This window comes from Schistocerca americana, chromosome 10 (assembly GCF_021461395.2).
Source record: "Schistocerca americana isolate TAMUIC-IGC-003095 chromosome 10, iqSchAmer2.1, whole genome shotgun sequence".
Lineage (NCBI taxonomy): Eukaryota > Metazoa > Arthropoda > Insecta > Orthoptera > Acrididae > Schistocerca > Schistocerca americana.
In genome coordinates, this window is record NC_060128.1 from 102,929,480 (window position 1) to 102,946,687 (window position 17,208).

At 45.2% G+C, this 17,208-nt stretch overlaps 1 protein-coding gene across 1 annotated transcript in view; it reads left to right on the forward strand.

Annotated features, from left to right (window-relative positions):
- Positions 1-15,588, forward strand: part of LOC124552274 (C3 and PZP-like alpha-2-macroglobulin domain-containing protein 8) — an 842,473-nt gene extending 826,885 nt beyond the window's left edge. The window contains exon 28 of the mRNA XM_047126553.1: positions 13,883-15,588. Within this exon, the coding sequence (XP_046982509.1) occupies positions 13,883-14,154 (272 nt within the window). The 3' untranslated portion in view covers positions 14,155-15,588. The remainder of the gene's footprint in view (positions 1-13,882) is intronic.
- The last annotated feature ends 1,620 nt before the right edge of the window (positions 15,589-17,208 follow it).

Below are 17,208 nucleotides of genomic sequence, written 5' to 3' on the forward strand. Positions count from 1 at the left end.
GATTTAGAAAAGATATCTGAATGGTGAGAAAAGTGGCAATTGACCCTAAATAACGAAAAGTGTGAGGTCATCCACTTGGTGCTAAAGGAATTCGTTAAACTACGGTTAAAGTACTAAAGGAGTTTTGCTATTTGGGGAGCAAAATAACTGATGATGGTCGAAGTAGAGAGGACATAAAATGTAGACTGGCAATGGCAAGGAAAGCGTTTCTGAAGAAGAGAAATTTGATAACGTCGAGTATAGATTTGTCAGGAAGTTGTTTCTGGAAGTATTTGTATGAAGTGTAGCCATGAAGACGGGGTGTGAGTCGTGCTTGGGTAGCTCAGTCGGTAGAGCACTTGCCCGAAAAAGGCAAAGGTCCCGAGTTAACTCCACTGGTGGAATTAAAGCTGTCAGGATGGAGCGTGAATCGTGCTTGGGTAGTTCAGTCGGTAGAGCACTTGCCCACGAAAGGCAAAGGTCCCGAGTTAATTCCGCTGGCAGAGTTAAGCTGTGAGGATGGGGCGTGAGTCGTGCTTTGGTAGCTCAGTCGGTAGAGCACTTGCCCACAAAAGGCAAGGGTCCCAAGTTAACTCAACTGGCGGAATTAAAGCTGTCTGGATGGGGCATGAGTCGTGGTTTGGTAGCTCAGGCGGTAGAGCACTTGCCCACAAAAGGCAAAGGTTCCGAGTTAATTCCGATGGTGGAGTTAAAGCTGTGAGGACGGGGCATGAGTCGTGCTTGGGTAGCTCAGTCGGTAGAGCACTTGCCCGCAAAAGGCAAAGGTCCCGAGTTAATTCCGCTGGCGGAATTAAAGCTGTGAGGATGGGACGTGAGTCGTGCTTGGGTGGCTCAGTCGGTAGAGCACTTGCCCGCTAAAAGTAAAGGTCCCGAGTTAATTCCGCGGGCGGAATTAAAGCTGTGAAGACGGGGTGTGAGTCGTGCTTGGGTAGCTCAGTCGAGTATAGATTTGTCAGGAAGTTGTTTCTGGAAGTATTTGTATGAAGTGTAGCCATGTATGGAAGTGAAACATGGACGATAAATAGTTTGGGCAAGAAGAAAATACAAACTTTAGAAATGTGGTGCTACAGAAGAATGCTGAAGATTAGGTGGGTAGATCACGTAACTAATGAGGAGGTATTGAATAGGATTGGGGAGAAGAGAACTTTGTGGCACAACTTGACTAGAAGAAGGGATCGGTTGGTAGGACATGTGCTGAGGCATCAAGGGATCACAAATTTAGTATTGGAGGGAAGCGTGGAGGGTAAAAATCGTAGAGGGCGGCCAAGAGATGAATACACTAAGCAGATTCAGAAGGATGTAGGTTGCAGTAGGTACTGGGGGATGAAGCAGCTTGCACATGATAGATTAGCATGGAGAGCTGCATCAAACCAGTCTCGGGACTGAAGACCACAACAACAAACAACAACGGTTACACGATAAATCAGTCAAATCTAAAAGCCGTAAATTCAACTAAATACCTAGGTATTACAATTACGAACAACTTAAATTAGAAAGAACGCGCAGAAAATGTTGTGGGGAAGGCTAACCAAAGACTGCGTTTTATTGGCAGGACACTTCGAAAATGTAACCGACCTACTAAGGAGACTGCCTACATTACGCTTGTTCATTCTCTTTTAGAATACTGCTGCGCGGTGTGGGATCCTTAGCAGGTAGGACTGACGGAGTACATCAAAAAAGTTCAAAGAAAGGCAGCACGTTTTGTATTATCGCGAAATATGGGAGAGAGTGTCATAGAAATGATACAGGATTTGGGCTGGAAATCATTAAGAGAAAGGCGTTTTTTGTTGCGACGGAATCTTCTCACGAAATTCCAATCACCAACCTTCTCCTCCGAATACGAAAATATTTTGTTGACACTGACCTACATAGGAAGGAACGATCACCACGATAAAATAAGAGTAATCAGAGCTCGTACAGAAAAATATAGGTGTTCATTCTTTCCACGCGCTATACGAGATTGGAATAATAGAGAATTGTGAAGGTGGTTCGATGAACCCTCTCCCTGTGATTTGCAGAGTATCCATGTAGATGTAGATGTAAAGTCGTCACAACTTCTGAACGGCTTGCGTTAGAATGTTAAAAGCGCACAGTTGGCAGCGGGGCCTTAGGGCAATTAGTATGGTTTGGTTTAGCGACAAAGCCCACTTTCATTTGGATGGTCCGCAGCTCGTGGTCTTGCGGTAGAGTTCTGGCTTCCCGCGCACGGGGTCCCGGGTTCGATTCCCGGTGGGGTCAGGGATTTTCACTGCTTCGAGATGACTGGGTGTTGTTATATTGCCTTCTCCTTCACCATTCATCCCCATTATGGTCGGAGGAAGGCAATGGCAAACCACCTCCGCTACGTCCTTGCCCAGTCGGCAGAGCGAGTCTCCCGCATCATTCCCTACCTCCTCAGAGTATGGGGCCTCATCGTCATCATCATTTGGATGGGTTCCCCAATAAGCGAAATTCGCGCATTTGAGGGACTGACTGGGTGTTGTATGATGTCCTTAGGTTAGTTAGGTTTAAGTAGTTCTACGTTCTAGGGGACTGATGACCATAGCTGTTATGTCCCCTAGCGCTCAGAGCCATTTGAACCATCTGAGGGACTGAGAATCCGCTTGTTTCGCTATCGAGAAGTCCCCTCAACGGTGACTGTGGTATGCAATGTCCAGTCACGGAATAATTGGTGCCATATCCCTTGTTGGCACAGTGACTATGGAATGGTACGTGAAGATTTTGGAAGATGATTTCATCCCAATTGTCCAAACTGACCCTTATTTCGACAAGATGTGCTTCTCGACCCCATCGAAGCAGGAGAGTGTACGATTTCCTGGAGAAGCACTATGGGGACCGCGTTCTGACTCTGGGGTATCCAGAGGCCACTGGCATTGGCCTCGATTGGCCGCCATATTCTCCAGATCTGACTAGGTGCGACTCTCTCTTGTGGGGTTGTATTAAAAACAAGGTGAACAGCAATAACCTCAAAACCATCGCTGAGCGGCAAACAGCCGTTCAGGAGGTCATCGAGAGCATCGATGTTCCGACACTTCAGGGGGTGATGCAGAATTTCGCCAATGATGGCAGGCATGTCGAACCTAAATATGAATATCTATAGTGACGTTTACACGCTGAAGAAAGTGTTTGCAGGCCTTGGTTCGTAACTAATTTACGTTTTTTTTTCATGTAGTTCAATAATTGTTGCTCTGTATATACAATGATGGGAAAAAAAACAAAAAACCAAGAATGATTTGTGCGACATAAACGAAAGATCTTAAACCTGTTTCTATATCTGAAATATCACGTATATTCCAGTTTCGCGCCAGTAAATAACATCAGTGCAAATCAGGTTAGCTTTAAATAAACACTGTTTTGGTCAAGAGCGTTATTTAACTTTGAGATTCGACGTGGTGAGTTGATGTTAGTCAAGAATGCCGTGAAGCGGACAAAGATGCCATTATCAACACCTCACTGAGTTTGAACCATGTCGTGAAAACGGACTACGAGAAGCTGGATGCTACTTCTGCGATACTGCAGAGAGACTATCTAGGAATTTAGCCGTTGTACATTATATATGGCAGCGATGGTTACTTCACTACTGGCCATTAAAATTGCTACACCACGAAGATGACGTTCTACAGACGCGAAATTTAACCGACAGAAAGAAGATGCTGTGATACGCAAATGATTAGCTTTTCAGAGCATTCACACAAGGTTGGCGCCGGTGGTGACACCTACAACGTGCTGAAGTGAGGAAAGTTTCCAACCGATTTCTCATACACAAACGGCAGTTGACCAGCGTTGCCCGGTGAAACGTTGTTGTGATGACTCGAGAAAGGAGGGGAAATACGTACCATCACGTTGCCGACTTTTATAAAGGTTGAATTGTAGCCCATCCCGATAGCGGTTTATCGTATCGCGACATTGCTGCTCGCGTTGGTCGAGATCCAATGACTGTTAGCAGAGTATGGAATCGGTAGGTTCAGGAGGGTAATACGGAACGCCGTGCTGGATCCCAACGGCCTCGTATCACTAGCAGTTGAGATGACAGGCATCTTATCCGCATGGCTGTAATGGATCGTGCAGCCACGTCTCGATCCCTGAGTCAACAGTGGGACGTCTGCAAGACAACAACCATCTGCACGAACAGTTCGACGACGTTTGCAGCAGTACGGACTATCAGCTCGGAGACCATGGCTACGGTTACCCTTGACGCTTCATCACAGACAGGAACGCCTGTGATGGTGTACTCAACGACGGACCTGGATGCACGAATGGCAAAACGTAATTTTTTCGGATCAATCCAGGTTCTGTTTACAGCATCATCCGTGTTTGGCGACAACACGGTGAGCCCACATTGGAAGCGTGTATTCGTCATCACCATACTGGCGCATCAAAAAAATGTTTCAAATGGCTCTGAGCACTATGGGACTGAACTACTGAGGTCATTAGACCCCCTAGAACTTAGAACTAGTTAAACCTAACTAAGAACATCACACACAGTCATGCCCGAGGCAGGATTCGAACCTGCGACCGTAGAGGTCTCGCGGTTCCAGACTGCAGCGCCTAGAACCGCACGGCCACTTCGGCCGGCCTGGCGTATCACTTGGCGTGATGGTATGGGTTGCTGTTGGTTACAGGTCACGGTCACCTCTTGTTCGCATTGACGGCACTTTGAACAGTGGGCGTTACATTTCTGATGTGTTACGACCCGTGGCTCTACCCTTCATTGGATCCCCGCGAAACCCTACATTTCAGCAGGATAACGTACGACCGCATCTTGCAAGTTCTGTACGGGCCTTTCTGGATACAGAAAATGTTCGAATGCTGCCCTGGCCAGCACATTGTCCAGACCCCTCACCAATTGAAAACGTGTGGTCAATGGTGGCTGAGCAACTGGCTCGTCACAATACGCCAGTCACTACTCATGATGAACTGTGGTATCGTGTCGAAGCTGCATGGGCAGCTGTACCTGTACACGCCATCCAAGCTCTGTTTGACTCAATGCCCAGGTGTATCAAGGCCGTTATTACGGCCAGAGGTGGTTGTTCTGGGTACTGATTTCTCAGGATCTATGCACCAAAATTGCGTGAAAATGTAATCACATGTCACTTCTAGTATATTTCTCCAATGAATACCCGTTTATCATCTGCGTTTCTTCTTGGTGTAGCAATTTTAATGGCCAGTAGTGTAGTTCAATTTTCGCCACCAGGTGCAAATCTATCACTGCGAATACAAGAAAAAAGTATAGAAATGTTTTTCATATGTAATGGACTAGGTACGAAACATGGGTAAAAAGGTCAACAAGTGGAAAAGTCATAATTTCGATTTGGTTACTAATTGCCGCTTATGCAAGTTGTTCAGTATGAGCATCGGAGAGATCGACAAGATGTTGAAGAGCGCCAGATTTGCGCCTGGTGGCCAAAATTGGAACTAATTTTTTTCCAGCGTAAATCGTCACAGCATTAACGCATTTGAATATCTACTACGCTTCAGTGCCGCGCGATAATTACAGCCCACTCTGGACCTCCTTGAGTAGCTGTAATATAATTATAGCTATCCAGCATGAAAGCTTTTGGAAACATCCTATGGACTGGACTATTATGCTGCCTGACAGAAAAATGTGAAGCGCCCAGAAGGACAGCAGGATATTAAGTGAAACTTAGAGTTTTGGAGAGGATCTCGTGCTATTTCAGTGGTTACAAAATAAATTAAATTTTACAAAGAACTTGACACTATGAGCCCACTTATCAGGATAACGTTGCACCCTGGTCTGGATACATGCTGTGGTTCGGTTTGGAAGGTTGTCATTGCCTCCTCTCCTAAAGGAAAGTGGCCCACAGCTTTTCTAACTGGCCCCTGAGATCCAGGTTACTGGCATTGATACAGAGCTGACGACCAAGTTAATCCCACAAATATTGTATGGGGGACAGATCTGGTGATCGTTCTGGCTACAGGTGCATTTCAGCATTGAGCGGGCAGTTCATAGAGACATGTAGCGTGTGTAGATGAGCATTGTCATGCTGAAATATACTACTATGAGACTGTCGCACGGCAGGTAACACATGAGGAGGCAGGATGTCCATCACATACTGTTGTGCTGTCAGAGTTCCCTCAGCCATTATCAGGCTCGAAGGCATACCCGAAGGCTCCCCAGACCGAAACGCCAAGAGTAACGCCGCTGCGCCTCTCTGAAACATTGGGAGAATGAGATCTCTCACGAGGTCATCATCATTTTCGCTGACGAGAGCCGTGTTTCATGCCCTGAACACTGAGCGAGGTGGCGCAGTGGTTAGCGCAGTCGACGTGCATTCGGCAGAACGATGGCTCAAACCCATATCCGGACATCCTGATTTAGGTTTTCTGTTATTTCCCTAAATCACTTCAGGCAAATGCCGGAATGGTTCCCTTGAAAGGGCATGGTCGACTTCCTATCCCATCATTTCCTAATCCGATGGGACCAATGACTTCGCTGTTTGGTTCCCTGCCCCCAAATCAACCAACCAACTGTCCGCCCCAATAGCTGAATGACGGATTGCCGCCCTACGGGCCCGGGTTCGATTCCCGGCTGGGTCTGGGATTTTCTCCGCTCAGGGACTGTGTGTACATCATCATTTCATCCCCATCCGCCTCGCAGGTCGCCCAATGTGGCGTCGAATGTGATAAGACCTGCAGCAAGGTGGCCGGACCTGCCCTGCAAGGGGTCTCCCGGCCAATGACGCCAAACGCTCATTGCCAACCAACCAACCATTACTGAACACAACGCAACACCACTCATCACCAGTCCTACTCACAGCACCACTCCAAATGTAGCTGCTCGTTTTGTGACGTTAATGGGCTGCTAATTCCACAGTCAGCTGCTCCTATAGTCTGACCAATGGCACCATATGAAACAGGAGTTGCTGAGAGTCCATTACTTCTTCTCGGATGGCAAGTGCAGATGTGAAGGGGTTACGATGTGCTCGATGCACAGCACGGTGACGCTTTTTTTTGGTGGTCAGATTTGGTCAATTGGAGCCTTATCGACTAGTATGCTTGCCCTCACTTCCCTTGCAGTCCAAAATGGGGTCACTGTCACATCCAAATGCCCCACAAATGTTATACTGCACGATTTGACCACCTGTCCAAATCGCGAGTCGCAATGGGGCCTCTTCCAAGATCTGTCAGACGCTGACAATGCTGCCTCAGCCGAGTACGCGGCATCAACATATCCTTCCAAGCGATCAACACAACATCCGACGCTTTTCATGACCCTTATATTCCATATGAGGCTGGCAACACCACTAAACAGGAACAACAATAATATACTGTGGCCGGCCGCTGTGACCGACCGGTTCTAGGCGCTTCAGTCCGGGACCACGTGGCTGCTACGGTCGCAGGTTCGAATCCTGTCTCGGGCTTGGATGTGTGTGATGTCCTTAGGTTAGTTAGGTTTACGTAGTGGACTGATGACCTCAGATGTTAAGTCCCATAGTGCTTAAATCCATTTGAACAATGCACTGTGGTAGCTCTTCTACCTGTCGGGGAGAACTGTTGTTCGTCATTTACATACCTCCTAATGGTGTATACGTGTATGAAGTTACACTGACATCCAGTCACGTGTTCTGAATGCTTCACTTTCTTTGTTAGGCAGTGTATTCACACCAAAAAACTACAATTTTCTCTCTTCATATGATGTTGTATCCAAAACTTGTGAAATGGAAGAGCTATATCACGTTTCCACTAGAAACAATGATACCACAAGTTTCTATATTTGAAAACTGCCAAGACATTCAGACAGTCTACTCGTTCTCGCAATGGTGTGTTAGTAAGTATCATGGAAATGAAATGAGCGTTTGGCGTCATTGGCCAGGAGGCCCCTTACGGGACAGGTCCGGCCCCCTTGGTGCAGGTCTTATTACATTCGACGCCCCATTGGGCGACCTGCGCGCCGGATGGGGATGAAATGATGATGAAGATAACACTCAGTTCCTGAGCGGAGAAAATCTCCGACCCAGCCGGGAATCGAAACCGGGCACGTAGGACGTCAATCTGTCACGCTGACCACTCAGCAATTGGGGCGCCGGCCGGGGTGGCCTAGCGGTTCTAGGCACTACAGTCTGGAACCGCGCGACCGCTACAGTCGCAGGTTCGAATCCTGCCTCGGGCATGGATGTGTGTTGTGTCCTTACGTTAGTTAGGTTTAAGTAGTTCTAAGTTCTAGAGGACTGATGACCTCAGATGTTAAGTCCCATAGTACTCAGAGCCATTTGAGCTATTGGGGCGAGCATAAGTATCATGATTAAAGCCAAAAAGTATTTAGTCGACAAATGTGCAAGTAATTAATGTGAGCCGAAGTATGACCTTCGCGCATCAATACACAGATGCGAGCACCTTTGTCAGTCTTCTGTCGTACAAACCCCGGGCCGGCACCTTCCTATTTCGTCAACCACAAAGCTGTTGACGCGTCCAGCCATCCTGGTTTAGGTTTTCCGTGATTTCCCTAAATTGCACCAGGCAAATGCCAGGATGGTTCCTTTCAAAGGGCACGGGCGACTTCCTTCCCTTATCCGATGAGACCGATGACATCGCTGTCTGGTCTCCATCCCCAAACAACCCAACCCCAACAAAGCTGTTGAGGCACCGTGAGTAACAAGCCTGGCCGTTACTTTACACACAACGGGATCATGGAATGGACCCTTTCAAAAGTAATCACCACACGCATTAAGACATTTATTCTACTGGGAGACGAGACGACTAATTCCTGTTTCGTACAAGGGGGTCGGCCATTGACGGATGCGCAACTGCACCCACTTTTGCGTATCCTCTTCCGACTGAAGCTGTCGTCTGCGCATGTCTTTCTTCAGGTCACCAGAGATGTGGAAATCACACGCTGAAGGATCTGGGCTGTTCGGAGAATGTTGCAGTGTTTCGCAACCAAATCGGCACAGTTTAGTAGTGTGTGGGCAGACATTATCGTGCAACAGGGTGATTCCATCAGACAGAATTTCGAGAGCCCGAGGGCAAACGGCAAAGCCAACAGCCGGCCGCTGTGGCCGAGTGGTTCTAGGCGCTTCAGTCCGGAACCGTGCTGCTGCTACGGTCGCAGGTTCGAATCCTGCCTCGGGCATGGATATGTGTGATGTCCTTAGGTTAGTTAGGTTCAAGTAATGCTAAGTCTAGGGGACTGATGACCTCAGATGTTAAGTCCCATAGCGCTTAGAGCCATTTGAACCAAAGCCAACAGCGGAAAAATCCCACATCTCCCGCGCCAAAGAACTCCGAAGCTCGTCACACAAGTTCTGGTAAGCTCATGATGATATCCGTCTTCGACTGCAGGGCCCCTCTGCTTGTCCAGTTCCTTGAGCATCGAACCACAAACAGTGGATACCCCAAGGAAGACACTTTGCAGGAACTGCGGGGTCCCATAAAGTAAAACGCTCAGCAATGCTGTCGAACGCGTTCATTCCGTTACACGATAATGACCGCACTCGCACTGCAATCCGACGAAGGCTTCGCTACGGCGTCTTGGTCTGATTTTCACATCTTCGTCGACCTGAAGAAAGACGTGCGTGTGTGTAGGTTTCAGTTGGACGAGGAAGTGCAAGAGTGAGTGGCTGTTGATCAGTCAGCAACATGCGTGATCGTATTGTTGGTTGGGAGGCCCCATGTGGGGAAGTTCGGCAGCCGTATTGCACGTCCTCTTTAGTTGACGCCACTTCGGCGGCTTGCGAGTCAATGATGATGAAATGATTATGAAAGACACACAACACACAGTCATCACGAGGCAGAGAAAATCCCTGGCCCCGCCGGGAATCGAACCTGGGACCCCGTGCGCGGAAAGCGAGAACGCTACCGCAAGACCACGAGCTGCGGTCAGCAACAGATTGTGTTCTATGAAACTCCTCCACGTAGGGCAAATGTCTTAATGCGTATGGTGACTACGTTTGAATGGAACCATTTCATGGTCCTGTTATGGTAGGTGTTCGGTTTTCATTTGACTGCCCCTTGCTCTACAAACGATCGTAAGTGCATGTACAGCAGTAGCTGCTTCATGTTGAACCACACACTACCACACTTGTTGTGGTATAAGGAGTGCAACTTTGCTTCCGCCGTTTGCCGATAGATGGCGACAACGGTAAGCTGCGGTCGAAAGAAACAGACGTCAGGCAGTTAGCTTGGACCTCGGTCAACATAACCTCATTCAAACATTAGTCGATTTGTGTCGTGATTGAAAATGTCAGTTTACGGGCCCAATTATCGTCATTTGCGGGAGGTGCTACTGTTTTGTTTCAATATGAAGAAAACAGCGGCTGAGTCTCATCGAGTGCTCTCAAGTAGGTGTGGTAAGGACGCTATTAGTGAAAGGATGTGTCGTGAATGGTTTCAACGCTTCAAGAACGGTGATTTTTAACGTCATAGACCAGCATAGTGGTGGAAGAGAGAATGATTTCGAAGATGCAGAATTGGAGACTCGCGTCAAACTCAAGAAAAATTGGCACGATTAGTGGGAGTGAAAAAGCAGGCCATTTAAAAACGTCTCAAGGCTATGGGCATGATTCAGAAAGAAAGAACTCGGGTCCCGTGGAGCTGAAACCAAGAGACGTTGAACGGCGTTTATGAGTTTGTGAACAGTTGCTTCAGAGGCAAAAACGCAAGTGATTTCTGCATCGCATTGTGACCGGGGACGAAAAATGGGTTCATTACGACAACCCTAAACGCAAAAAATCATTTAGATATCCCGGCCATGCTTCCACGTCGACGGCCAAACCGTATATTAACGGTTGCAAAATTATGCTCTGCATTTGGTGGGACCATCTCGGCGTCGTGTACTATGAGGTGTTAAAACCAAGTGAAACAATCACAGGTGGTCGTTATCGAACTCAATCAATGCGTCTGAGCAGAGCATTAAAAGATAAACGGCCGCAATACAGCGAGAGGCACGATAAAGTTATTTTGCAGCACGACTACGCTCGACCCCACGTTGCAAAAGAGGTCAAAACGTACTTCGAAACGTTGATATTGGAAGTCCTACCCCACCCGCCGTATTCTCCAGTCATTGCTCCCTCTGACTATCACCTGTTTAGATCAATGGCGCATAGCCTGGCTGACCAACACTCATGAAGAAGTCACACATTGGATCGATTCGTGTATCGCTTCAAAAGATGAACAACTTTTTCGACGCGGGATTCGTACACTGCCCGAAAGATGGGAGAATGTAGTGGCCAGCGATGGACAAAACTTTGAATCATACATATGTAACCAGTTTGTTTCATTAAGCCTCAAATGTTGGTTCAAAAGGTTCAAATGGCTCTGAGCACTATGCGACTTAACTTATGAGGTCATCAGTCGCCTAGAACTTAGGATTAAACCCAACTAACCTAAGGACATCACACACATCCATGCCCGAGGCAGGATTCGAACCTGCAACCGTAGCGGTCGCTCGATTCCAGAGTGTAGCGCCTAGAATCGCACGGCCACTCCGGCCGGCTCAAATGTTGGGGGAAAAATCGCGGAAGCAAAGTTGTACACCTTGTACATTACATAATTATACTTGCAGCGTTCCGCTGAATATGGTCATGAGGACCGACCCTGTCCGACGTGATAAAATTGTAACTCTAAGCAGCGAATGTTAACATTTTAATCACATAAAAATTAAGTCCATCAATTTTGTACAAGGTGCTGCGCAAAAAGTGTTTAAAACCATCAGAGTATCCCTAGTTGTTGTTTCCAACATGTGTCCATTTCGACTGAAGGAAAGTTTTTTCGAGTATATAGAGGTGCAACATCGCTTAAAAATGGAAGGGGTTCTCAATTATACCACATGTCATTCTCTTAGTACAGGATGACCACATGAAATCTCCCTGACTCTAAATGCAATCAAAAAAATATGAGGGTACATTGTGTACAGTAACTCAAAAGGTTTTGTTCAAAACATTTATACACTTCTACATGGGCTCATTTCGTAACCTGTAAAATGCCTAGACGGTACTCTAGCTCAACCTACGTGTGCACGACCCTGTCGGGTGTGATGTAGGCTATTGCATCCACAGTTCTTCTGCAGGGATCCCCATGGCCATGTGCTGGTTATGCATATGCAATGTCTTTCTCATAACCCCACAGGAAGAAATCGAGATGGATTAGGTTTGGAGATTGCTTTGACTACTTGGCTGGTCCATCTTGTCCTATGCATCGCTGTAGAAATATTCGGTCCAGCAAGTTAGAACTTGTAACCTCCATTGCATCCCCCTCTTGGAAGATCTCGTCTGGATCAAGGGAAGAAACCAAGGGACAGCAAGCTGCTCAAGGATTTCCGGATAAACGGTCCTGTTAATGTCTGTTCGGTGAATACAGCTGGTCCAATATGCTGTCTACCATCAGCTCACACCACACATTCACCTTTTTGCTGGCTATGGCTTATTCCCGAAAACTGTGGGGTATTCCGAACCTCAGATGCGAATGTTGTGAACCTTCCCATATATGTTGAAGGTTATTTCGTCTGAAAATATTATATTCCCTAACGATGACAGTCGTGGTTCTGCCTGTGACAGTTGTGGTTCTGCCTGTTCCAATTCAATAGCTCAACAGCAAATTCGTGGCGTCGTTGCAACTCGTTTCGTTTCTGTACACACAAAATTTCAACTTTGTAAGCGTGCAAACGAAGTCGTTCCTGCAGAACCTTGTGAACATTTGAGCGAGGGATGTCTAGTTCTGGTGATGCTTGGTTAACTGACGTTGATGGTCTTGTTTGGAATGTCTCCCATACCATTTACAGACATGTGCCTTTTCAGCCACAACTTGACTACCTGTTTACATTTCCAGTATCTAGGAACTTGTCAGTTGGGAGGAGCACGCCACAGAACTGCAGGAACGCCTTAACAAATCTGTATTTGCAATTCGAGGGTTAGCAGACATAGGCGAAATAAAAATGAAAAAGCTTGCATATTTTGCCTACTTTGATTCCATAATATCATATGGTATAATATTTTGGTGTAACTCTTCAAGTCAAACAAAAGTTTCCAGAGTCCAAAAGCGTGCAATACGTATTATTTGTGGAGTAAATTGACGGACGTCCTGTAGAAACCTATTCAAAGAAATGGGTATACTAACTACTGCCTCTCAGTATATTTACTCCTTAATGAAATTTTTCCTAAATAATATATCTCTTTTTCCAACAAACAGCTCAGTTCATACATACAATACCAGGAACAAAAATGATCTGCACAAGGACTTAAAAGCACTTACTTTAGTTCAAAAAGGGGTCCACTACTCAGGAACACTCATCTTCAATAATTTGCCAGCAAACATAAAAAATTTAGTTACAAATAAAGATCAGTTTAAAAGGAGCCTAAAAGACTTGTTAGTGACCAACTCCTGCTACTCCATTGACGAATTATTTAATAGAAACAAATGATGTATTGTATATATTCATACTGTTAGTATTCTTATTTCAGCTTAAAAAAATTGACATGTTCCACATCCACGAGGATCCCCTCAGCACGGATCTATGGAACGAAAAGCTAATCTAATCTAATCTAATACCAAGTCTTAACGTATGATGAGCCCCTTAGAAAGTTCATGTCGGAGATATCTTTGGACACCAATGGTCGTTTTTGTTTCCTCGTACCACTCTATACTGTGGACTCTCTCTTGCGGTGTAGTCAGTCCTGGTAATTTTTTAGCACTTGAAACAAAACAAGAGGAATCGTTGACAAAAAAATCTTCACAACATTTTTCCAGTTGTTTCACCTCACGTCTTACACCACAAGTATCCATATATTACATATCTGCATTGGAAATCAGGTTTCATGTAGACACCCTGTATTATGAAAAAACACATGACTATTTCTTGTGTGTTCACTGCTCAGGCAGACTATGTCACAATATTGTAGTACAGTACTTCATTGATGAATGCCCACAGATTCTGGGAGGGGTGTCAACATGGAGCGCCGCCCAGTGGACAGTTCAACGCCACTGCAGCAGGATCACCAGGTGACACTGAAGGAGAGCCGTGGTCACGTGGGAGTCCAGCCTCCACCTCCACCTCAATCTCAACCTCAACCTCAGCCTCAGCAGGAGGAGCGGCTGCTGGTGCTGGACCGCGATACACTGTGGGGAATGCTCCGGGAGGCGGTCCACGTCGAGCTCAACAGCAGCAACCTGCTGAGGCGCGCCGCCACTGAGGCAGACTGAGCCCGAGGTCGCGGTCACCGGCCAGCATCTGGCTAGGCTGCAGTGCGTGTACTGGACCTATCAGTAGGTCAGACTGTGGGGCTAGTCACCGAGTAGCCATCAGACAAGATCGTGACATCGGTCCTTGGTTTGTCACCAGACAGACTGAGTGGCCAGCCTCCAGTCTCCAAACCAGACTGTGGGCGTATCCCCAACCTGTCATGAAACTGACTAAGAGGCCCATCACTAGTCACCAGCCAGACGCTGATCAGCCAGACAATCTTAGAGCCAGTCATCCAGCCTGCTGGATGTGCCATTGATGCTCCACAGAGTGTGTACTGTCGTGAGCCTGTCACCTGACTGACTGAAGGACCCATCACCAGTCACCAGCCAGACAATCTTTACCAAGCAGCAGCTGCTGGTTGCTCCTGCCAGTCACCCACATAGCGTGTATACTGACATTGGATCAAGCACTTCCTCCATTTAGTGGCACTCAATGAACATCATTGCAGAAGTCTCTTGCAATACAGAAAATGCCCCCAAAAAGGAAACCCTACTGCTGTGGACAAGGGCCATGATGGTATCAGCACAAATTATTCATTTGAACAACAAATTAGTAATCTGCGCTATCTAGGCTTCAAAAACTAATGAATCGTTTTGTAGAACAGTAAATGCTCCAAGAAAGTGAATCCTTTGTTCTTGGAATACCTATAACCAATGTCCTTGAGAGTGTAGATTGTTCAGTAATATAATAAAATTCTTTGTAAAATGGAGTTCGGTATTGATTCAGGCTGGGAAATTGTTCTCCTGAACCTCAGACCAGTCATTTGCACTGCATAGGCTTGAAACACTGATAAGTCATTTCACAGAACCAACAGAAAATACTCCAAAAAAGGGAACCCCTTGTTTTTTTGAAATGACTGCATTAAATTTTCATAACAACAAAAGTCATTCAGTAAAGGACTAAACATACCTACAGAGCGAACTTGTGGAGGAGTGTTGTGAAAATATTCATTGCAGTGAAAAATTATTCCCTTGAACCTGAGAATGGTCAGATTCTGTATCTAGGCCAGAATAACAGATTAGTCGTTTTCCAGCACAAAGTATACTTCAAAAACTACAACTTTCTTCATTTATGAAAGTGCAACTGATTCGTTCTGGGGATTTTTTGTAGTTTATCGCTTTCCCAACAGCCAACCCAGACAACTGCATCAAATTGCTCACATGTAGAATCAAGCAGCTCCTGTCTCTAAATACCACACACCATTGTTCTTGTAGACAAATAACGTTTAACCTGGGATATTGGAGGGAATCAACAAAAGGTTCGATGCACTGGACAATCATCGTGATGCTAGACTGGATAGTTAAGGGCATTCACGTTCCACTGTGAAAGCTGTACTCTTCTAGGACCTGATCAACTGCCACATATACCCATCAACAAATTGCCCAGTCTGGAACACCATGTAAACACTCGTTTTCATCACCCTAAATGCAGTCACCTGTTTGTTGCTTATGCTACCATAGTTTAACTTAAAGGTAGCATTCTAGCAGTAGGAGTTAAGTTCCCGCTATTTTCGTATGGTTTCGTTAAGTTAGGAATTTACAGTAGCTTTCACAATGAAAGAACGTGGGAGCAAGAATCACCTTCGATGTTAAAATTCTCAGTTATGTTTTTCTCTAATCTGAATCGACGGGCCTCAAAGTATGAAGCTTCATTTAGAGTGTTAAAGGAGATTATCAACATATGTTCAGGGCATCCTAGCTGTATACTTCCCGCGAAAAATATAAACAAAAATATGGTGCATAGCACTAAATATTTCGGAATTATGAGTACGAAGCGTAATTTTAATCGTATGTTTAGCAATAACATTATTGTTGGGTATCTGTTCTGCTCATACAGAAGAATAGATAAATGGCTGATTACATATCTTGTTTAATTAGTTCATAAAAAAATTCACACAATTTTTGGTAATAGTTCTCCTTCCTTATTTCCTTCTATGCGACATTTCCTTCAAATTCCATCTGCACCATCATTTTTCCTATGTACTCGTCAAAGAGTGCAGAATTTTGTGTGGAAGCGAAAAGCTAAAAAATAACGAAGCAGATATTTCTTGCCCCCTTTCTTCTTTCTGTCCTAGTTAGATATTATAAAAATTCTCATATTGCTCCCCAAACTTTCACAAACCAACTGATTCAACGTTTTTACACCACCACAGATATTCCAGCAATACCACTCATTCCACAAGCCTGCCAACGATGTTTAATTCGAGTTCTTTATTTACGCAGTTATTTGTGAATAAAGCACTGTAGAGGGATCAACACATTTCTTTATACATAATACTATCGCCATCGTCAGCTCAGTAATTTAGGGTAAATGATGATAATAATGACAGGAGTTTCTTATACGTCATCAGGCTGCAAAAGTTCAAAAATTTTATAAAGGTTTACTCAGCAAAACTTAGAATATGTAAAACAACATTCGGGGTAAAAATCAGTTACACCTGTGCATAACCGGGATATCAATTGTCAACTTAGTTGAATTTTTTTAATTTTTTTACAAAGATGCAAGTGTAAGCCGAGTGATGGTGTAAGTGCGAGGGGCATACTCTCCACTTTCATCCTCCTTTCATAAAATAAAAAACGCGAATTAAATGGACACACTTGTACATTCGTCAGATTAGCTATCCAGTCGGCAAGAAATGTTCATGTGGAGTTCACCTAAATTTGACAAGTATTCATTATATCTGCTTTATATCCATATCTGTACATCACCACATATAGTTTAGTATTAAATATTTTGAGGAAAAATATATGTAATACTAAAGTTAATGAAATATATATTTAATTCAGGCACAAAGATTATATCCTTCCGAAACATCATTTTAACTGTCAGACTCAAGCACCAGAAGCCGGTCAAAGTATCTTTAGCCACTGTCTGCATGGGCTGTCATAGTTCACAAATGTAACTTAAAATAATTACAACATTCACTCTTTGTATGTAAATATGTAAATAGTATAAAAGTAAGGTCAAACTACAGGTAGTAATCAGTTATCAGATTTGACCGAGACTGTAGA